The sequence below is a fragment of the Eschrichtius robustus genome, chromosome 10 (assembly GCF_028021215.1).
Source record: "Eschrichtius robustus isolate mEscRob2 chromosome 10, mEscRob2.pri, whole genome shotgun sequence".
Classification (NCBI taxonomy): domain Eukaryota; kingdom Metazoa; phylum Chordata; class Mammalia; order Artiodactyla; family Eschrichtiidae; genus Eschrichtius; species Eschrichtius robustus.
Window position 1 is genome coordinate 108,293,144 of NC_090833.1, and position 23,637 is coordinate 108,316,780.

At 49.1% G+C, this 23,637-nt stretch overlaps 1 protein-coding gene across 1 annotated transcript in view; it reads left to right on the top strand.

The window, feature by feature from the left end:
* Positions 1–22,801, top strand: part of EPHX2 (epoxide hydrolase 2) — a 64,667-nt gene extending 41,866 nt beyond the window's left edge. The window contains exons 13-19 of the mRNA XM_068552946.1: positions 12,632–12,703; positions 14,466–14,499; positions 15,586–15,688; positions 17,493–17,562; positions 20,304–20,384; positions 22,129–22,187; positions 22,331–22,801. Of these exons, the coding sequence (XP_068409047.1) occupies positions 12,632–12,703; positions 14,466–14,499; positions 15,586–15,688; positions 17,493–17,562; positions 20,304–20,384; positions 22,129–22,187; positions 22,331–22,409 (498 nt within the window). The 3' untranslated portion in view covers positions 22,410–22,801. The remainder of the gene's footprint in view (positions 1–12,631; positions 12,704–14,465; positions 14,500–15,585; positions 15,689–17,492; positions 17,563–20,303; positions 20,385–22,128; positions 22,188–22,330) is intronic.
* The last annotated feature ends 836 nt before the right edge of the window (positions 22,802–23,637 follow it).

Sequence of the window (23,637 nt, forward strand, 5' to 3'; positions counted from 1 at the left end):
TGATCTGATTTATCTCTGTCCCCTTGAATTTTCTGTGGCTTTAATGAGAAATGAGTTCACAGATGGGTTCAGGTGAAGCTGGCGCCAGAGCAGGGCTGGTCCTTCCCGGCTGATGGTGCATTTCTCCGTGTGTGTATTTGGGATGATGAGGGGAGCAGGAGGGTGGGGATGGTGCATGGGGTTCCCCTGCTTCTCTGAAATTGGGAAATGGGGGCTGAACTCTATTTTGGAGCCGCTTCTTCTTAATTCTCTGTCTGAGAGGCTGGTGAAACCCACCTCTTGTTGGTGACAGCTCCTGGCCTCCTGCCAGGGATTTGATATCTCTGCTGAGGAGTGACATTTGTGATTACAGAGAGTGCCAGAGCCTAAAAGCCCTGCATCAGGCCCCAAGTATCCTTTGAGAGATGGTGCAAGGTTTCTAGGTGTCACCTATGTGCCACAAGCTCAAGATACCTTTCAAAGATGCCCACTGGGGTTTGGATGATGTGTGATGGGTGTGGCTGCCACCTTTCACTGGATTCACTGAAAGCAGCATTGTCTGGCCTGGCTGCACCCCCCATAGCTGCCCTCATCTGTGGAGGGTACCTGCTCCTCTGTTTGTGGGCTCTGGACCCCGATGCCCAGCTATGTCTGGGTAATTCCAAGGAGGATAAAAGATGTTTCCTAACACTCCAAAGAGAGAAGAATAGATCGAATTAATTGATAAAGAGCACGAGAGCATCTCACCACACCTCTCATCCAGCCCTAGCCCGTCTGCTACTCATAGGAGGTACCGTTGCCAGCGAGGGTCACAACCATCCCAGTTTTGATGTGGCGAGTAACTCTTCTCTAAGAATGATTTTAATTAATAAGATGGTGCCTTGGAAGAGGAACTTCCTGATTCAAGCAATAATCTGACTGATTCAGTAAGACACCAGGAGCCTCCAGCAACGTCATGACAAGATGCTTGAGTATCACACCCTCCACTGAGGCCAGAGCCCCACTGCCACAGCCCAGAGTGTGGACAGCTAATGAGCTTCCTTTGGCTTGAATTGAATCACAGGGTCTTGAGTTAGTTTGATCTTGAGAGATAAGGATGATTTAGATGGTATATTAGTCAGCTAGGGCTGCCATAACAAAGTGCCACAGCCTGGGGGGCTTAAACAACAAAATTTATTATCTCACTGTTCTAGGGGCCAGACGTCCGAGATCAAGGTGTCCACACAGTTGGTTTCTTCTAAAGCTGTTCTCCTTGGTCTGTACATGGCCCTCTTCTTGCTGTGTCTTCACCATGGCATTTCCTCTGTATGTGTGTGTCCCTGTCCAGATTTCCTCTTCTTATAAGGACACCAGTCACACTGGATCAGGCCCACCCTAATTACCTCATTTTACTTTAATTACCTCTTTAAAGACCTTATCTCCAAATACAGTCACATTCTGAGGTACTAGGAGTTAGGACTTCGTAGGAATTTTGGGGAGACACAATTCAGCTTGTAACAGATGGGGGACCATGAGGGTGAAGGGTGGGGACCGTGAGAAACTGACTTATTTGGACTGAGACCCGAGCTCATGGTACAGGAAGGAGGGCGTGTCCTTGTGCAAGGCCTGGAAAGCAGCCCCAGGTTTGCAGTCGATGTCGGAATTAGTAGAGAGTTGTTGTAGGTTTAACGCTTATCGTAGGTGGCCCCCATCTAATTCTTTCGGCTGAACTAGAAGTCAGCATCCCAGACCAAGGTGTGATGCACTGCCGGTCACCCTTTCCCAGGTGTTTGCATCACTCAAGTGCATCTCAGACTGGTGAGAAGCATCTGGTGGTGGGAGAGAAACGAAGTGCTGCTTCTAGGTTCTTGAGTGGCAGCTGCCTTAGCCTTTAGGGATTGGGAAGGAAACAGCCCCACATAAAACTGTGAAGCTGGTGTTTGGGTCCCTCTAACCTCTTATCTGACCCTTTCTCAATCTCTGGCCCTGCTTGGTCCCCACCCGCCAAAACCCAACCCCCTCCCACTGCCCTCTGTGTGCCCAGAGGACGCCACCCCACCCGGCTCTGCCGTCACCTCGAGTGTCCCGTGCGTCAGAGCTGCTCTCACCTGCCTGCCTTCTCCCCCGGCCCAGCCCCCAGGCCCCGTTGGTAGGTTACCACGGGCTCTTGACACTCTGGCTCCCACTGCTGTGGTGCCGCACGTGGAGCATCCAGAGGGAGAGGGAGGGCGTGGGGTTGTGTGCCCGCTTCTTTCTCTTCCATCTCTTTTTTCCATTTTCTTTCTTATCCTTTTGAATTGGACATTCGTAAGAAGACTCCTATCTGCTGCAAAACAGAGGTGGCCTGTAATTTGGGGGAGGGCTGGAGCCTGACAAATCTGTTGAAATGTCAGAAATGTTTTGACTAGTGTCAATTGTAAAGAACTGGTTCGTCCAGCAAGTAGCTATGCACCATCTATTGTGTGCCAGTTTTGGGGGACATCTAGAGATGAGTGACAACCTTTGAGGGCTTAAACAACTCTTGGGGAGACAGGCACGTAACAGACACCCAGGGAATAAGGCAGCAGAAAGGACCATAATGGAGGTCCAGCTTACTCTGGGAGCCCACAAGAAAACACAGTTAGCTTTTAGCAAAGGAAGGAGCATTTGAACTGGACCCAGGGAGGTGAGTAGGATTTGGGTGGAGGGATCTGAGAGAGAAGGGGCTGCCAGCCTGAGGGGACAAGTGACTGAAGATGCTTATGAAACCCCTTAACTCAGGGATAAATGTCATGAGATGAGAAAGAGAGGGTAACAAAAGAGTCAGTGATCCTTTAGGTGAACTTCAGAAGGTCTGGAACATCTGGAAACTGCCCCCAGAGTTTAATAGGTGCACGCATTTTTCCAGGAAGAGTCCCTAACTTTCATCAGAACCTTAGCAGTTCGATAAAGGCTAAGAGGTGCTGAACTGGATGGCCCTGGGCTTTCAGGTGAGGTGCGGAGTCGGGGAGGGGGCGGCCAGCAGCGTCAGTGTCACCTGGGAATTTGCTAGAAATGCAAACTCACCGGCCCCCTTTGTGATCTGCCCAATGAGAATATGCATTTTAACCAGGTCCCTCAGGTGACCCCCATGCGCATAACCTCCCAGCTCTGACAGCTGTCTTCTGTGATTCTCAATCAATTTCTGTGACTCTCTAGTCCGATGATCTTCACATGTCAGTGTGCTTCAGAATCACCTGGAAGGCTAGTTATGACGTAGATCCCTGGACACCACCTCCAGAGTTCAGATTCAGTAGGTTTTTGTTGGGGCCAAAGGATTCACATTTCTTTGGTGAGGTCCTGGAGCCACACCTTGAGAAACATCAGTGTAGCCCCAAGGAAGGGGGTAATCCAGCCACTTCCCAGGTAGTGATGGGCGGGCAGCCGTCCTTCTCAGTGAATTGGAGACCTCTGGGCAGCTGGCTCAAGTCAAGAGTGGCTGGAGGGGACCGCGCAGGGCATTGACTATCTCGTAGGGTTCCCTTTATCACAGTGATTCTCCGATTTTCTGATCCCAGGCCCCCTCTGCACTCTTACAAATTATTAGGGGCCTCAAAGAGCTTTAGTTCACGTGGGTTATATCTGCTGGTATTTACCATACTAGATATTGAAATTTAAAACTGTCAATTCGTTAAAAAAGGATAATGTGCCCATGTTGATATAAATAACATCTTTTTATTTTTTTAAAAATCTTTATTTTCCTTAAAGATTTAGTGAGAATTATAGCATTGTTTTACGTTTTTCGAACCTCTTTTATGTCTGACTTAATAGAGACAGATGGATTCTCCTATCTGCTTCTGCATTCAGTCTGTTGGGATGTCACATGTTATTGGAGCCCCTGGAAAACTCCACTGTACGCTTATGAGAATAAAGGGGATATATAACATGTTACTATTGTTACGAAAGTTTTTTGTCATGGATTCCCTGAAAGGGCCTCAGGGCTCCCCAAAGGTCTCCAGACTATATACTTTGAGAATTACTGCTTTTTATTTTTTTTAGGCTGTATTAGTTATAGGAGATAGAAAAAGGGAAGTAGTAGTTTCACTATGTATTATCTTTGATCAAACTACATTTAGGGTATTTATCAACAGAATTCAGCTCATTAAAAATTATTTTTCTTTATTATTTTTTAAATTATGGTAAAATACACATAACACAAAACGTACCATCTTAACCTTTTTTTTTTTTTTTTTGAAGAGAAGATATTCGCCATGTATTTCTTCTTTAGGTCTTTTTTTTAAAAATTAATTTATTTATTTTTATATTTATTTATGGCTGTGTTGGGTCTTCGTTTCTGCACGAGGTCTCTCTCCAGTTGCAGCAAGCGGGGGCCACTCTTCATCGCGGTGCGCGGGCCTCTCACTGTCGCGGCCTCTCTTGTTGCGGAGCACAGGCTCCAGACGCGCAGGCTCAGTAGTTGTAGCTCGCGGGCCTAGTTGCTCCGCGGCATGTGGGATCCTCCCGGACCAGGGCTCGAACCCGTGTCCCCTGCATTGGCAGGCAGATTCTCAACCACTGCGCCACCAGGGAAGCCCCATCTTAACCATGTTTAAGTGTACAGCTCAGTGGCATTAAGTGCATTCACATTGCTGTACAGCCATCACCCCATCCATCTCTAGAACTCTTTTCATCCTGCAGAGCTGAAACTCTATTCATTAAACACTAACTCCCCATCCTCCCCTCCCTCAGCCCCTGGCAACCACCCACCTACTTTCTGTCTCTATGAATCTGACTACTCCAGGTACCTCATATAAGTGGAATCATATAGTATTTGTTCTTTTGTGTCTGGCTTATTTCACTTAGCAGGATGTCCTCAGATTCATCCATGTTGGAGCATGTATCAATTTCCTTTTTTTTTTTTTTTTTTTTAAGGCTGAATAATATCCCATTGTGTGAGTGTTTAGTTCATCCATTCTCCCCTTGATGGACACTTGGGTTGCAACTACTGCTTTTTGGGTGCCTGTTGGGCCAGGTGGTTCTGTTCGCAACAGTATGTGGCGTTCTCTCCCATCTTTTCAGCTGAGCAAGCCGAGGCCCTGGGGGCCTCACTCGCTAGCCTGAGATCAGGTACGCGACTGGGTCAGGATGTTGACCTCGCCTTGTTTGACTTCCAAGCCCACACACCTCCTCTTAAGCCACACTTTGGAGGGAGTTTGGACTTTCTTTGTGTGCTCTGTGCATCGAAGCAGAGAGGGGAGGAGCAAACCAAGATAAGCTCAAGGTCTTGATGGAAGGAGGGACCTCAGGGGAAAGATGCTTACTTAATTGCAGCCCTAGTAGAGCAAGGATTTTCATTTCAAAGGTTGTTACAGTCTTTGTGGAAAAATCGGTACCTTTATTGGTCTGTGGTAGCTGTTGGCGGATGGTTTTGTTCTTAGAACAAAGCCTCTTGGCAGGGAAATGTTCGATATTCAAATTAGTGATCTGTCCACTAAAAGGCTCCCAGGAAGCGGTTGGGTGAATCCAGCAACTGGGGCTGGACCGGATGGGCACCAAGCTGGGTCTTAAGGAGAAACCATGGTGGGGGGCGGGGGGGGGGGGGCGGTCCGGCCAGCCTGTCTGCTCCCTGTTGGTGAGGAAACGGACTGGCCAAGTCCCTTCCTATCTATGGCCCTCAGTTTCCTCATCAGAAAAAGGATGGTCTAGTTGGATGGTTTTCACATGGATGATAGCTTTAAACGTAAGCTGAATTCAAGCCAATGAATAAAACATAGAGCAACTCTTTGATTCAGGGGTGGGCACTGGGAGCCCCTCCTTCCCGTCCCTCCTCCCACCCCACGCTGTCATCCCCACCGCTCTCCAGCCTGGAGGCCGTGTCCAGGAGCAGCCCTCAGGGGTCCAGACTCCTGCCCGCAGCCCTTCCACGTCTTGCTCAAGTTTGCTGAGCACCTCAAGGTGCAGCTTAGACAAACGCCAGGTTAAGATCCAGCTCCTTGAGCTCTTTGAACGCTTGGCCAACGTTTACTGTCCTGTCCTGTGAATTTGCCGAGTCTGGTGGAAACTCAGATCAAAAGCTGTGATTTTCTTCTCAGAGAAGGGATCACGGCCTTTGCATCTGTGTAGTAAGAAAGGGAAGAGGAGGCAGCTCTGGGCAGCAAAGACAGATAGAATCAGCTGGATAATTTCAGCACCACCTGCTCCATTTTTTAAATCTTAGGATTCTTAACGTCCTTGCTTCGCCTGGGGACATCTCAGAGCCCCTTTGCCCCCCAAATCAGCGCATGTCTAGTGTATCCTATTAACCCTGCCCTCTCCCAACCCTGACACTGGTTCCTCTTTATTTTTCTGTAGCAGTGTATTTGTATTTTTATTTCTTTGGGAAAGATTGTATGGTGCACATGGGTGTGTGTGTGTGTGTGTGTGTGTAACCGTAACTATAGGCAGATTTGAAGCACTAAAACTCACTTTTAAATATTCAACCAGCTGAGAAACGAGGGGATAGAGAGAAAACGTGGGGATAGAGAGAAAACGTGGGGATAGAGAGAAAACGTGGGGAAAGGAAATTACAGGTAGCGGTTAAGAGAGGTGGTTTTGAGGTGGAAGCTACCTCGACATCCACAAATCATTTTCTTTTCCCTCACGGTGTTGAGTCTTCCTTAATCCCTAGAACACAGTAACTCCTCCAGCTACAGAGACAGCTGGTGGTTTCTTAACATCATTTATTTTTTAGGTAATTCATGCTTGCTACTTAAAAGAAACCACACTGAGCTGTGTAAAATAAAAAGTCAAATTCCCCCTTCACTCCTGTAGAACTAGCTACTAGGAGTAGTTTGATGAGTATTTCCCAGACGTTTTAAAAATATGCTTTTAAGTGTGTCTGTACATGAGTGTGTGTGTGTGTGTGTGTGTGTGTGTGTGTGTATATATATTTTTTAATACAAGTGGAATCGTATGCTTTTTCATTTACTAGATCTTGGACAGATTTTCCTGTCAGTACATGTAGATTTACCTCATTCTTTTTAGTGGCTGCTTGGTGCCTCATAATACGGATGGACCATGATTTATTTACCCAGTCCTCTGTTGAGGGACATCATTTTGATTGTTTTTCACAGCTGAATAATACATTTTAAAAGAAACTGTCACCACATGCTACCTTATTCACCAGTCTTTAACTATCACGGTTTCAGTTTGTGTGCCTTCCGTGGAAGAAACTCTTGGCATTTTATTTTTGTTTTCTCAAGTGGGTAGTATTCTGTTATAGTGAAAAGAACCAGATAGTGAGGGCTTTAAAGTCCGGAGCTCTCGTTTCCAGCTTGGCTGTTTCTGCTCCTCCTGGCTTGGAGCGAGGTCACGTGTCTACCTGAGGCTCTTCGTCCATGAGATGACCTTCCAACTCAGAGCTGCTGTGAAGAACAAAAGAGTCCACACAGGGAAGGTGGCTTCACCCAGCCCCTCCGAGGCCCTCTCATCTGCCTGGCCAAACTGCAGAGTAGTAAACAGTTTTCTCTTTTTGCCCAGATTTTAGATGACTCCATCCACTGGCATCTTTCACCCTAGGGATAACCACCCCAGCCACCATGTTTTCTGGCCTATTTTGAGAGAACTCTGCCCCAGAGTATCAGAGGAATTCAAGTAAGTGTTATCAAGGTAGACAGATTAGGAAGCGGAGTAGCTGTCCCCAGCCCACTGATTAAAGGGATGCTCTGTCTTCCCTCGGAGAAGCATCTCGTGCTGTCAACCATCGAGGGCCGGATGCTGCCCGAGCTATGCTAAGCTGTTATTTAAGTGGCTGTCTCCACTGTCTTAGCCATGAAACAATAGACCCAATGAAGTGCCCCTTCTGCAGCACACCTATTCTACATCTTGGCAAGAACAGAAGTGCCAGCTGCGGGCACCTCCCCGGCAGATGAGGTGACTGAGAACGCCACCCCTGCCAGCGCTCTGGGTGAAAAGTCTGGGCAGAACTTAGTCTTCTTCCAAGTTCTTTCTGGGGCTCCTCTGACACTGAGCTGAGGATGGACATGGAGAGTAAACTGAGGTGGGGGGTGAAGAGAAGTTCGGGTGTTTTGGATCCTGGGAAACTCCGGATCCCCCACCTGTGTCAGCACACGTGTCACCCGGCTGCTAGGTGGGTGCCTGACCGCACTGAACCCGGAGGTTATGTAGAGCCTTATCCCTTTCCCTCCTCACCCACCGCTCAAATCAAGAGACTTCTTGAGGGGGTGGGTTATTTTCCTAGGGCTGCTGTAACAGATGCAAACTCTTAAAACAACAGACATTTAAAAAAATCTGAAATCAGGGTGTTAGCCGGTTTGTTTCCTTCCAGGGGCTCAGAGGGAGGCACCCACCCCACTCCATGCATCTCTCCTAGCTTTGGTGGTTGCCGGAAACCCTTGACCCTCCTTGGTTTGTAGGTTCATTCCTCATCTGGAGAGCCGAACTCAATTACATCACAAGGACCCTATTTTTCAAATAAGGTCACATTCACAGGTACTGGGCGTTCAGTCTTGGACGTATCTTCTTGGGGGTCCACTGTTCAACCCACTGTGGTGGGGTGTGACTTTGGAGTCTGAATGAAAAAACATGTTTCATCAAACACTGCATTTCCTTTATTAATTTTTAAAGTGAATTTTAATGATCACATTGAGGAGTGTGATAAGATATCCACATGGACATGTTTATCAGACACTTGGAAATATTGGAGTTGGAGTCAGGACGAAGCTATAGAGATTGATCTGGAAGCCTTGGAAACAAAGGAGAAGAGAATTAGAAGTTTCCTCCTAGCTATAAGTTTCTGTGATTTCAAGTTTAAAATAGAGGAGTAGAGAAGAGGTGGCTGGTTTTAGTAAACGAGGCCAAGAGATTCTGACGAATTCTCCAAGGTCGGTTTCTTTTTTATTTGTTTATTTATTTTTGGCTGCATTGGGTCTTCGTTGCAGTGCGCAGGCTTCTCATTGTGGTGGCTTCTCTTGTTGCGGAGCACGGGTTCTAGGCGCACGGGCTTCAGTAGTTGTGGTGCACGGGCTCAGTAGTTGTGGCTCGCGGGCTCTAGAGCACAGGCTCAGTAGTTGTGGCACACGGGCTTAGTTGCTCTGCGGCATGTGGGATCTTCCCAGACTAGGGCTCAAACCCGTGTCCCCTGCATTAGCAGGCAGACTCTCAACCACTGCGCCACCAGGGAAGCCCCAAGGTTGGTTTCTTATACTTCAAGTCCTTCATGAGCTCTATGTTGACTCTTAGGAAGTCTTTCTCCTTAAACAGCCCCAGAGTCTTCTGAGACAAAGCTCCAGGATTCATGGAATTCCAAAGGCTTTGTTCTAGGAGTTTTTCCTTAGAACCTAGAGCTGTCTTCAGTTGCCTGCCCAGGTGATAGCTTTGGGGTAATAGTAGAGCAGACTCGTTCATTTTTTTTTTAACTTTTCATTTTATATTGGAGTATAGCCGATTAACAGTGTTGTGATAGTTTCAGGTGCACAGCAAAGCGACTCCGCCACACATGTACGTGTATCCATTCTCCCCCAGACCCCCCTCCCATCCAGGCTGCCACATAACATTGAGCAGAGTTCTGTAGGTTTACTGCTCCCCGCCACCTCAAGCTGGAGGTGAATTACCTCTGCGACGAAAAAATTAATCCATCGATCTAAGACAGAAACGGAAAATTTTGTTCAAGCCGAACTGAGGACTATAACCCGGGGACAGCCGCTCAGAAAGTTCTGCCTGTTCGAGGTCAAAACGCAGTCACAGGGGCTTCTCTGGTGGTGCGGTGGTTGAGAGTCTGCCTGCCAATGCAGGCGACACGGGTTCGAGCCCTGGTCTGGGAAGATCCCACATGCCGCGGAACAACTAGGCCCGTGCGCCACACCTACTGAGCCTGCGCGTCTGGAGCCTGTGCTCCGCAACAAGAGAGGCCGCAATAGTGAGAGGCCCGCGCACCGCGATGAGGAGTGGACCCCACTCGCCGCAACTAGAGAAAGCCCTCGCACAGGAACGAAGACCCAACACAGCCAAAAATAAATAAATAAATAAATAAATAAATAAATTTATAAAAATACTAGGTAACCCAAACATAATTAGAAAGGTACATTTAAAAAAAAACAAAAAAACAAACCGCAGTTACATGTTTTGAGACAGAGGGCTGTGTGTTAAATGATGTATTATTGACAGTTTACACAATCTAGCAAGTAGTGGGTCATGGCCCATCATGGCCCCTTACAACATCAGGAAGGAATGTTGTCTTTTATGGAGTTGTCTTGTTGATGCTGGGAGAATATTGCTCTTTATGGTTGAGCAGGTATTTCTACTGATGGGGGAGGCTTGGTTGATGCATAATGTAGACACACAGTGCACAGGAGAGGGGAGAAAGGAGGCCAAAGGGCAGAAAAAAATTTTTTTATGTTTAAATTTTTCTTGTCCTGCCATAAAATATGGATTTTATTTCACATCCTCTTTGATGAATGTGAGCTTGCAATGGAGGGCAAGGAAATAAAAGCCACAATCCACGTGATCATTTAGAAGTCACCCCCACCACAGTCTTTATCTCACATTCTTTCCTTTTTTCCCCTCTCCTCTTCCCAACCTTCTAGACTGTGTTGGGTACCTGCTATTACCGTGCTATCACGGTGGGAATAAAAATATGAGTAAGATACAGTGTGTGTCCCTAAGAAATTCACAGGCTTGTGAGGGGACCAGATCCAAAAATAGACAATTCTCATACAACTAGATAACTTTAACGTTGGAGATAATAATAACAACAACAGTCACCATTTATTGGCCTCCCTCCTATGTATCTACCAGGCATGGACAGAAACAGGCAATATCTCCTATCATCCTTACAATACTCCCATTTTATAGATGAGGAAACTGAGGCTCTGGAAGATCAAGTTGCCCAGTTAATAAGTAGTAGTATTGGGGCTTGGAACCTTGTTTGTTGGATTCCAAAGTTCATCCTTTAATTCCTGTGATCAGGAGCACAAAGGGAGGAGCCCTATCCAGCTGGACTGGTGGGAGGCTTGCCATTGGTCTGTGGGACTTAAAAATAGGGTATCACCTTTTATGAATTACACAGCGTCCGATGGTATCAGCAGGGCACACAACCAGAGTACAAATGCTCTTATCTTCTCCCCTTTCTGGCCCTCACCTTTGTCCTCTTCATCCCTGTTGACCTGACACGCTTTCACGTGGGTGGAGAGACTTATTTACCTTTGGGCTCTCTTTGATTTTTTTATTGACCCTTTTGACATTCATTTGCTCTTCTAAGTACTATTTGAGCTCTGCAGCCAGTCCAGACCTCTGGACTCATGGAGATTCCTCCACACACTGAGACACATCACAAGCTCATGAACAGCAGCTAGGGACTGCTCTCAATAAATAAGAATGATGACCTGTGGCAACATGCAGGGCGTTTATTGAACGCGTAAAATGTACTGCCTTCCGTGGCTGTTTCTCGCCTCGACATTCATCACGTAACTGAAGGCCACGATTGATTCTCCGTCATAATGGAATCTTACACATGTGAGGGGATTGTAATTAACATGCCGGCATTGCTTTCTTCAGAAAATCTCGAACTGCAGATCCAGCACTGCTTGATGATAAATGTTTCCTTGCCTGCAGTGCTGCTGTCTCGTAGATCCAGAGCTCTCATGACGTGCAATATGCAGAACAAATGAGTGCAGGGTAGCAGGACCTCTTAAAGTGTGCAGGGTCTGAGGGCCGCTGGCCACCAGAACGCTTTGCTGACCTGGCTTACCGGACCCTTCTCTGCGGGAACATTACTAGGAGGAAAGGAACAAACATACATTCAGCCTCTGCTCCATCCGGGACCAGTCACAGATGCCCTGGGGAAGAAGATGAGTAGGAGCTTGCCTGCTCTCAGGGTGGACCATGGAGAGGACATGAAAGGCTCTGTGAGGGGTGCACCCATTCAGAAAACATCCTGCAACTCAGTTTAGCTGGTTCAGGTGAGCAGTTGGAAAGGAGGAGAAGAAAGTAGGCTGGCACTGTGCTCTAGACGAGTGTTTGTGAGCCCCCCAAATTCGTGTGTTGAAATCCTAACCCTGATGTGATGGTATTAGGAGGTGGGCCCTCGAGGAGATGATTAGGTCTTGAGAGTGGAGCCCTCATGAATGGGATTAGTGCCCTTTAGAAGAAACTCCAGAGAGCTCTCTTGTGCTTTCCTCCATGTGAGGACACAGTGAGAAGATGACCATCTATGAACCAAGAAACAAACTGTCATTAGATCCTGAATCTGCTGATGCCTTGATCTTGGACCGCCCAGCCCACAGAACTGTGAGAAATAAATGTCTGAGTTTATAAGCCACCCGATCTATGGTATTGTGTTATAGCAGCCAGAATGGACCACCATACACCGCCATACTCTTACTATTATAGGCTCCCCAGCCTATAATAATAAAGTGATTATTATAAGTAATACATTCCCACTGTAGGGATTTAGATAAACAGAAAAGAAAGCAGCAGCCATAAACCCACCTCCCCGGTGCGGGGCAGGGTGGAGGGGACCACTGTGAGCATCTCATATTTTATTCAAACCTTTTTTTAAAAAAAAAACAAAACGTGTTTCAATATGAAAATTCAAATTCATGCATTTCTAATGAGACTTGGGCTGGATGGGACAGAGGCTGGGGGCTTCTGGCTTTGGGTCAGATCAGTTTCCAAGGTCTCTGCTGAGTCCTTCATTTTACTTTCTTGGTTGTTCTAGGGAGTGGCGGAGGTTGAACTGGAACAGAATCTGAATCGGACTTTCAGAAGCTTCTTCAGAGCAAGTGATGAGGTGAGGGGTGTGGGGGGCAGGGTGGGGGGTGAGCAGGAAGGGGGAGCTGCAGGGGTGCAGGTCCCCAGATGGCTTCCCTGGGAGGATGGGGGGATAGGGGATGTCAGGGTCTGGGAATAAGCACCTTGCCTTCTTTTCTTTGACTTCTGTAGTTAGGGCAGTTAGGGTCGTCACTCCACTGGTCGCTTCATTAATGGGGAAAGGTCCTGTCCTCACTGTCACACACCAGTAGGGCTTTGAAACCCAGATCAAAGAAGGATTATAATGGTGACAGTTTAGAAGTTCTGCTGTTATTACCATTACCATTTTCATATGGATAATTGCTTATCAAAGTGCAGAATGAATTGATGCTTCTAACCCTTTTCTTGAACAACCACAGGAGCCTAGAATGCTTTAACGCGGTAACCCCTGTCTAACACCCTCCTGTCTTACGTGTTAGGAGTCACTGTTGCTGTTGCTTTATCTGGTCCGTGCCTACTTAGATGGCCTGATTTTTGCCAGTTTCTTCGCTGACCACTTCTGGGACCTCACTCTTTCATACTGAGTTCAAATTTCTTTCTTCCTGAAGTACCTTCTTTTGTAGTTTTCTCAGTAACAGTCTGTTAGCAGTAAACTCATATAATTTTTTGGCCTGAAAATATCTTTATTTTGCTTTCAATCCCAAAGAACAGTTTATCTGAGTATAGCATTCTAGGTTGACAATTATTTTCTTCTAGAAGCTTCTGTCATTGCTTGTAAGAAATTGGTCTCAGGTCTACCTTCTGGTGTATTATTTGTCTTTTAGTCATGTCTGATCTGCAGTTTAGCCCGTCTTTATTTTTGAAAGTTGCATTTGGTTCTTTTTCAAAGCATTCTGATCTCTTTCAATAGAGTTTTGTTCTATTCTTGTTGTTCAGTTCCTTCTTTTGTCTTTAATCATTTTAAGCATACTCATTTTTCATTCTCACTCTGTGCAAGTTCTATTATTTGGTATTCTTGGAGAGTCTTGTTTTACTGTTTGCTATGTTTGCTGTCTCCTGCAATGGAGCTTTAGTGTATATGTGCAGGGGGTGGGGCAGGGTAGTGAGAGAGCTCTGTAATTTGGGTTTGTGAGCTCATCTTCAGCAGCACTTAACTCTCCTCCAACCTGCTTCAGCTGAGATGGAGGAAATGGCCCTCCTGGGTGGTTTAGCATTTGCTTCTCCTGCCAGGCCTTCTGGTGGCATTACCAGCCCAAGCTCACTTTTGCTGTTGTCGTTTACTTCACTTAGCAGGGGTTTCCAGATCTTGTAGTGTGGATTCAAACCGAAACACGTGTGAAGGCAGGCTTGTGGCTATGAATTCCTAGGGGAGCTTTTTTTGGTTTCCTCTTAGTACCAAACTGAATGGTCCAACTCCTTTGACATCTCTCTGTCAGGGTGGGTGGGTTTTTTCTAGTTCACCCTTTAACTGAGGACCCCAGATTGACTGGATTCACCGTGGAGGGGTGGGGAGGATCTCATTTTTACCTTCGCATCTGACCTAAGGTCTCATCTCTTGCTCCCACTGGTTGATACACCCAAGTCCTTACATTCCCAAGACCCGCAAGCACCCAGGAGCAGTCTTGGCCTTGGAGCTTGGTTGTGAGCTGCCTCTGCTCTGACCACTCAGGACCCGCCTAGCTCTCTTGGGCATTTAGCATGTTTGTATAGTCTGCTGGCACTTGTAGGGTTTTTAGATGCCCCGTTCCTACATATTTCCTTTGCTTGACCCATGACATCCTTTCTAACTTTTCTCCCTACAGACTTTTCTCACCACGAACAGAGTCTGTGAAATGGGTAAGAGACATTCTCAGGAGGGAATGGAGACAGGAGGGCCATGATGGGAACCAGCCAAACGTTAAATGAGCGTTTCTCCATCTGCCAGCCCTGAACTAGTTAAGCCCAGACTTGCTTAACATAGATCCCCGCTGGTGAATCGCACTCACCCTCACCCTGGGCTGACCACACAGCCTTGGCTTCCTCTCCCCCACGAAGTTTTGGATTCAAGATCTTAAACAGTAAGAGCTTGGAGGACTCTCAGAGCTCTTCAGGGCAGATCCACACTCTACTGATTAGGACAGAGACCCAGGAGAGGAACTGACCTCTGCAGGGTCACCTGGTGCAGGCAGGGCGGAAATCAGGCCAGACCCCCAGTCAGGTCTCCTCTGTCTTAGTGCCCTGGCCTCCCCTCCATCAGGCTCAGTTCCATCCCGTGAGGACAGCCCCTGTTCTCCCTCCCAGTTTGGATATAAGTGAGGAGCCAGAGCCGGGAGCAGACTGGCGCTCATCCCCTTGACTCCTGGACCCGGCACTGTTCCCACAGAACCTTGTTTGACCCCAAGCCTGTGACTTTGCCATCATTCCCTAATAATGATGATTGCTATCACTTGTTTGAGCACCTACTGTGTGCATCAGACACTGGGCTAGCTCCCTTTAGTAATATTGTTTATATTTCTCGTGACATCCGTAAAGACTCTCACTATTATCTCTATTCTACAGATGAGGAAAATGGGTCTCAGAAGAGTTACAGAATTTGTCCAGGTGGCCAGGCTGGGGTTAAACTCCTCCAAGCCTAAAGACCATACTCCTCTCACTGGTCAGGAACACCTCTCCCTTCCCTCCTTCCACCTCTTTACTTATTCATGTAGTCAATCGTTCAGTCCTTCATTCCTCAAAAGTTTTGAGCGCACACTTGGTGTGAGGCAGGGGCAGGTATCCATATCCAAACGCACAAGTCAGGGCCATTGCCCTCCGGGAGCCCAAGTCTCTTGGGGAGACAGAGAGCAGTAATGAAAGAAGGAGAGGTGGTGAAGGGTCTCAGAGGTGTTGGAACTTGGACACCTGACCCAGAGGGTGGGAGAGGAAACAAGTGGCTTTTTGTAGGAGGACTCTTTGTGAATACCCCAGAGGAGCCCAGCCTCAGCAAGATGGTCACCGAGGAGGAGATCCAGTTCTATGTTCAGCAGTTCAAGAAGTCCGGTTTCAGGTAAAGAGAACAGCACCCCGAACACAGGAGAGAGAAGGTGGGCAGACAGGGGCTCTTCTGCTCTCGCAGTGCTGGGTGAGGCCCAGGGCCAGCTCAGTCCCAGTGAAAGCCTGGCCAGCCTCTGCTTGAATGCCCCCAGCGTCGGGAGGCTCATTATCTGACGACGCTCAGCCTGCTCGAGTTTGGAGAGTTCAGCTTGTTCTCCCTTATGCTTAGGGGCCCCTTCAGAGCAGATGTTTTTAACTTTTTTTCATTGATGACCTCTGTGAGGAACAGATGACAGCTCTGAGTTCTTACTTCAGGAAAACACAAAACCCCACGTAACCTCAAAAACTGCATACATGCTCGGTGGTGGGGGCGGTGGTTATAGGCTCAGCTTTACTGAGCTCTAACTCACACACCATAGAATTCACCCTCTGAGAGTGTACAGTTCAATGGTTTTTAGTCATTTCATGGAGCTGCGCCGTCACGATACGTTTTACGGATCGCCACGATCCATTTTAGAGTGTTTTCATCTCCCAAAAAGCAGCTCTGTTCCCTTTCACGGTCACCCCCACTTCCCCTGGGCCCCCGGTTCTGGTCACTCCCCCGTCTGCTCTCCGTCCCGCTGGAGCTGCCTGTTCCAGACGTTTCACGCAAACGGAGTCGTTCGCTGTGTGGTCCTTCGTGTGTGGCTCCTTTCACTCTGGTCCGCCCATGTTGTGGTCTCTGCCAGACTTCGTTCCTTTTCCTCAGGTCTGTTTTTATGCTGCGGTTCAGGGCCCTGCCCTGAAATCACTGAGAATCCCTCTTAACAGCCCCTTTTCTGCATGTCCCTTCAAGTATTTGCATATTGCAAATCTTCGAAGCTCGTGAGTCCTTCAGGGGCGCTGCAGGTCACCGCGTTTCCATCCTCCTCCTCTCTCCTCACGCCCCCCTCCTTCACTCAGACCCAGGGGCGCAGAAGGAGCCCAACAGCAGGACCGCCTTCGTCAGCCCAGCCCACAAGTTCACAGTGTGGCGACCTTGGCCGTGAACACCCGTGGTGGCCTTTAGACCCCAGTGTCTCCAGTATCACAATTTCAACCCTTCCCTAAGCATCTCCTTTCTTTCCCCCACCCCCGCGAAGTGGGTGACAATTTAAGAGTCTCAGACTGGGAGACAGAGGTTCTCTGGGAGGGAACGTATAGGCGATCCGATCCGACCCCTCCTTGCACAGGAGGGAAAATTAGAAGTCCCCAGAGGGCACGTGGCTTGTCCAAGGTCTTTCCGGGCCCTCCCTTTCACCGAAAGCCTCGAGGGCCGGCCAGCACCAGCCCATTCCATACCTGAGGATCCGGAGAATGCTCCAGGTACAGCCCTGGAGCCACCCTACCTGTCCGGAGGAGACACCTTGGCATCACTTCCCGGTGTCACATTAGGAGGAAGCACCTCCCGGTGGCCCTTTTCTGTGGGCTCCCTGGGACAGGGGAGCGGCCCTGGCTGGTGAGGGCACCAAACCAAGCTCCCCACCCTCTTCCAAGACAGTCCCGGGAGAAAATGGAGAGTCCCGTAGGGCTGACTTCTGTGTGTCCCTGGATGCCCACTTCAGAGAACACCAGCCCTCAGCCCCGCGCTGTGCCTGCACCAGGCCATGCTCGATAAAGCCCGGCAGGCACGCAGGGCACCGGGGTGTGAATCCTGGGCTCTGTTCTCTTCCCCCTGCAGGAGCCTTTGCTCTTCCTGGGAAGACTGGCTCTATGCTGAGCGGGTTGCCGGTGGGGTCTGTAGCACAAGCATCTACTAAAAGCTTTCCTCTTTTTACTCCCTCGTCCGCCTCTCCCAGGGGGCCTCTAAACTGGTACCGAAACATGGAGAGGAACTGGCAGTGGGGCTGCAAAGGCTTGGGAAGGAAGGTGAGTTCGGCGCTGTTCTCCTCCCACACGAGTCACCCTTCGGGCATCCATGGACCCAACTGATAGGCCGCTGGGTCAGAGCCAGGGGTGGGCAGACCGGCCGGCTGCGTTTGGAGGTGCCTCCACTGCAGGGTTTCCTCTTAGGACCTCTTTTGCTGCTGCTTCTCCTGGAAGGGCAGAGAGTGGGGAGAGGGTGGGGACAGGGGTCTGCCAGGTGACTGCAGCAGCGGTCTGGACGGCCTAGGTCCCCCGGCGGTGCCCCGGCTCAGGGCGCAGGTGGTCCAGTTAACTCCCAGAGGTAACAAGGATGAAACTCCTGGCTCACAGAGGAACATTACGTGCTCTCAGAGAGACGGGGCTTTAACCTCTGGCTGCACCACCTCGACCGAGTCAGTCCGAGTCTCAGTTTCCTTGTTTGTCAAGCAGAAGACAGGTTTCCAATCCCTGGGTCTGCAAAGGGAGTAATGGGGTCCCTGGTTTACATTCAAAACATTAAAAACCTAAGGGAAATTGCATTTTCACGTTCCTTAGCTCACTCGGTAGCCCTGGCCATCTTCTTGATTCAGTCGCAAATGAACGGCCCTCTATATGCCAGGAATGGTGCAAATAACACAGGCGGGGTCCTGACTTCACGGGGTTAGGTCTTGAGGCAGTAGAGCATAAAAGCAGTGGTTCAGAGCAGGCTGGGCAGAGAGTCAGCCTGGGAGGTAATCCCTGTGTGACCTTGGGCAAGGCACTTAAACACTCTGTTCTCCGTGGCCGCCAATATGGAAGTGACAAGAACGGTGCCTACCTCAGGCAGGAGCTGTGTAAGCATCACGTAGTTGACGCACATCAAATGCTGAGTTAGAACAGTGCCTAGTATGTAGTAGTGGTTTAATGAATGCTCTTTAGCCTATCATCACTCTAATCTGTGATGGACAAAAATGACAAAACTGCAGTTTGATTGGCAGACTCTCTCAAAGCATGAGGGACGAGGAGGAGGTCCTCGGGGAGGTGAACCCTGATGGCAGTAGGTTTGGGGACCGCCTCTTCTGCAGTTTCCTTCCGGATCTTCCTCCTCTCCCACCTCCTCCCATTGCCTCCGCCACCGCTTTACGTTCTCACCTGGAACATTCTAGAATGTCCATCCCACCCCCACAGCAGCCTCAGGATTCGTTTCAGCCACAAAACCACCCCTGGGTCTTCACCCCCGGGTGAACGGGGCGCAGTGAGAAGCGCACAGTTCTGCGTCGTAGGTAAAAAACGGTGCGCATTCCTTACCCAGGGACAGTGAACGCCTTTTGGAAATTGTCATGGTAGCGTGAGAACACAGAGTAAAAGGAGGTTCTCTCGACCTTGCGGTGCCCCATGTATCAGCAGACAAAAAGTGAAGTCCCTTTGCTACCTGTAATGTCACACTGGCCCCAGCGTGGCTGGCCCAGTCACACTCTGGCTGCCCTTGTGAAGCGTCCGTTCAATTCATAGAAAAGGAATATTGATCTCCGTCTAAGGGCATCTTTCCTCCTTCCCAGTGCCATCTGTTTGGTGTCAGGAATATCAGTCACACAGAGTGGACCACACGCACACAGAGCCTGTGTGGTCAGTACGTGGCTGAATCCATCCGTATGAGAAAAACCCAGTTTTTTCCTCCTGTGTGTCTCCTTTACTTTCACACAAATCACTTTCTTGCTGACACTTCTTATCACCAAATGTGTGGAGGTTTTTCCACACACCACCAAGCAGTTCTCTGCAACACCAGCTGGGTGGCCTACAATTTAACTCAGCTCTGGCACTGTCTACCTGAAGACGGCGTCAGAGCCCACAGGTTAAGGGCTCAGTCCCACAAGACTGCTCCCCACATCAGATGCCAACCCCAAGTCCAGGTTGTTACCTGCGCTTCCAACTGATCGGCTATAAATTGGAGGCTCCCAGGACCTCCTCCTTGGGTCTATTAATTTTCTAGAGTGGCTCACAGAACTCTGGGAAACACTTACTTACGTTTACTAGTTTATTAAAGGATTTGATAAAGGACACAATTGAACCGCCAGACGAAGGAATCCACAAGGTGAGGTCTGGGAGGGTCCCAAGCCCAGGAGCCTCTGTCCCTGTGGATCTGAAGTGTGTTATCCTTTTGGTGCGGATTTCACCAACCTAGAAGCTCTCCGAACTCCATGCTACTGGGATGGAGACTTCCTCACGTAGATGCGATCAATTATTAACTCCATTTCCAGCCCCTCATCCCTCTCCGCTTCCAGACATGGCGGAGGAGGAAGTAGCTGAAAATCCCAAGTGTCTAATCATGGCTTTGTCTTCCTGGTGGCCAGCCCCCATCCAGGAGCCCAGCCAGAGCCACCTCACTGGAACAAAAGACGCTCCAAGTGCTCTTATCTCTTAGGAATTTACAAGGGTCTCAGGGGCTCTGTGCCGGGAACCAGGGGCAGAGAGCAAGATACACGCTCTTATCACTCAGGAACTTACAAGGGTTTCAGGGGCTCTATGCCGGGAACCAGGGGCGGAGAGCAAGATGTACGTTTTCTAATCTCGCACACCATCATTTCAGATCTCTAGTAATACTGGTGCCTCCTTCACGCAAAGCACGTGGTGGAAACAAAGCCGGACCACAGTGGTGCTGTGAGGGGTCTTCTGTGGAGGAGTTAACAGTGGAGGAGGCCCTGCGGTGTGAAAATACCGTCTCCTTGCCCGGGTGAGGGAGGGCCTGAGCGTGCAGGCTGCTTCTCCTTCCCGTTATCCCTCCCCAGATCCTGATCCCGGCCCTGATGGTCACCGCGGAGAAGGACTTCGTGCTCGTTCCTGAGATGTCCAAGCATATGGAGGACTGGGTGAGGCAATGGTCCTGCTCGGGGCCGTCGGGGCTTCTTGGAGGAGGGCACGGGCGTCCCAGAGGCTGCAGAGCGGGATGTTCGGGGGAGCCACGCGCTTGACGAGGGCTTCCTCTCGGCAACATCACTGTCGCCTTTTGGGAGCAGCGATTAAGACTGCTGCTTCCTGGACTTCCCTGGTGGTCCAAGGGTTAAGACTCCACGCTTCAGGGAACTAAGATCCCGCATGCCACGCGGTGTGGCCAAAAGAAAAAAGGAAAAAAAAAAAAAGACTGCTGCTTCCTTTCCCCTTCACTGATGCAGTCTCTCATCACTCACTCATTCTTTCATTTCACGGGCTTTTCCTGGGCACTTAGATGAGTTGGGACAGTGCTAGATACCAGGGAGGTAAAGAATGAGGTGCAGCCCCCACCCCGCAGGAGGTCATGTCCAGCAGTTAACCCCACATGCAGGAGGCTTCTGTGGACGAGGGCACAGCTGGGAGCGAGGGCTGCACAGAGGTGCTGACCACTGCCTCTGGCCTTGAGGAACTCCTAAGCCTTGCCTGGCAGAGAGAGAACGGGAGAGGAGACAGGGTGTTGAGAGGTGAGGATGGATGAGAGAGGTCAGAGGGTGGGGCTGGGAGGTTATCCTGAGCCCACTGGGCCAGGCTGAGCTGTGTGGACCTATGGGTGAGGGGACCGTTGAAGTGGAGAGATGGGTATCAAACCTGTGGTTTGGAAGCACACTCTGCTGAAAGCGTGGAGGTTGGTAGGGATTGGGAGACCTGCAAGTGGGGTCACCGTGACTGCTCGTGTATCCCGGCTGGATGCGGAGAGCATTCGCCTGCACTTGGCCGTGGCTTTGTTAGCGTCATCCAGTGCAGTGGACAGAGCGTGTTTCAAGGGATGTTGCCAAGGACGCCCTTTGTGGGTGGTGGAGCCAGTGAAGGGAGGGCTGTGACCCACTTTGGGGATTCAGGTGCCAAAAGGGAGACTGAACAGCCCTGCGTGCAGACCACCAGGGAGGAGGGAGGCGACATGGGAAGGGGACGCAGTCATGGCTATAGGGCAAGAGCCAAGCTCGACCCGGCATTTTCCAGGCAGTGAACGGGCCAAGTCCTAATGGTTCTGGAGGGAGAGAGTCTGTTGTGATGAGTATGGGTCAGCCTGAATTTGAATCTTAGCTCAGCCACTCTCTGTGTGGCCTTGGGCCAGTTACCTAACCTCTCTGAGCCTTCATATTACCCAAAGGATCATGGTCAAAGATAAATAAGGCAGGGCTTCCCTGGTGGCGCAGTGGTTAAGAATCCACCTGCCAGTGCAGGGGACATGGGTTAGAGCCCTGGTCCGGGAAGATCCCACGTGCCGCAGAGCAACGAAGACCGTGCGCCACAACTACTGAGCCCACGTGCCACAACTACTGAAGCCCGCGCACCTAGAGCCTGTGCTCCGCAACAAGAGAAGCCACCGCAATGAGAAGCCCGTGCACCGCAACGAAGAGTAGCCCCCGCTCTCCGCAACTGGAGAAAGCACGCACGCAGCAATGAAGACCCAGCGCAGCCAAAAATAAATAAATAAAATAAATAAATTTATTAAAAAAAAAGATAAATAAGGCAGTGCAAGAGCAGCACCTAGCACATAGTAGGAGCTTGATCAGTGATCATTCCTTTCCTAAATCATGTGGGGTTTTCAGGGGGGTGGCCCACAGGGAGCAGAGAACTTGCCTTCTGCCATTTACTTTTCCGGGTGGGGTTTTCTTCCAGATCCCCCGCCTGAAAAGGGGTCACATTAAGGATTGTGGACACTGGACACAGATGGAGAAGTAAGGAGATGGGGGTCCCTGGGTGGGGGACGTCAGGGCTCCCTGTTTGCCTCCAATAAGCCGCTTACTTTACCACCTCTGCCTTCACCTGAGTGAGGGAGTGCGTCCAGACAGATGCGAATTGCCTTCTGTTCCCTTTCCAGGCCCGCAGAGTTGAATCAGATCCTCATTGAGTGGCTGAAGACTGACGCCAGCGACCCACCGGAGGTCTCGAAGCTTTAGGGTGTGACTTGTGTCAGCCGCCAGCAGGCACTCCAACCGCTTCATCTGCTGGGGGCGCTTCTCTGGTACCCGGATGGGGCCTTACCCTCATCTCTCAAAACCAGCAGCGTTGTTCTGAAAGGGTTTGCAGCAAAGAGTGATTTTCTCTAAATGAAATGAGTCAGATTTGACATAATTTTAGATACAGGAAAAATCACGTGTGATTAATTCTCTGGGTATAAACGTATCCCTTTATGTCTAAGGATTCTGTGGGGGACAGAATGGGATGGCCAGGGGGTGATTTCTCTTTGGCTAATCAAGTCAGCGTTTTGATGATGCAAAATCAGCAATTGAGAAGCTTTTCAGCAGAGATGGGAACTCCTTTATTCAATAAAATGAAGACAGCTGCCATAGTGCTCCTTGTGTTCTTGGGAGGAAAGCAGAGTGATTGTTCTAAGAAAGTATCGCGTTTGGGTGAACACTGTTCCCTCTGCTCTGAGCCTCTCTACGAGTCTCTGCGTGATCTGGAACAGTGCTGTCTGGTGGAACTTTCTTTTTTTATTAATTTATTTTATTGAAGTATAGTTGATTTACAATGTCGTGTTAATTTCTGCTGTAGAGCAAAGTGATTCCGGTACATATGTGTATCCATCCTTTTTCATATTCTCTTCCATTATGTTTTATCACAGGATATTGAATATAGTTCCCTGTGCTATACAGTAAGACCTTGTTGTTTATACATTCTATATGTAGTAGTTTGCATCTGCTAATCCCAAACTACTAATCCATCCCTCTCCGGCCCCCCCTCCTCCTTGGCAACCGCAAGTCTGTTCTCTATGTCTGCGAGTCTGTTTCTGTTTTTTAAATAAGTTCATTTGTATCATATTTCAGATTCCACATGTAAGTGATATCATATGGTTTTTGTCTTTCTCTTTCTGACTTACTTCACTTAGTATGACAACCTCTAGGTCCACCCATGTTGCTGCAAATGGCAGTATTTCATTCTTTTTTATGGCTAATATTCCATTGTATATATGTACCACGTCTTCTTTACCCATTCATCTGTTGATGGACACTTAGGTTGCTTCCATGTCTCGGCTATTGTAAATAGTGTTGGAACAAACATAGGGTGCAAGTATCTTTTCAAACTATAGTTTTCTCCAGGTATATGCCCAGAAGTGGGATAACAGGCTCAGAGGGCAACTCTATTTTTAGCTTTTGGGGGAACCTCCGTACTGTTTTCATAGTG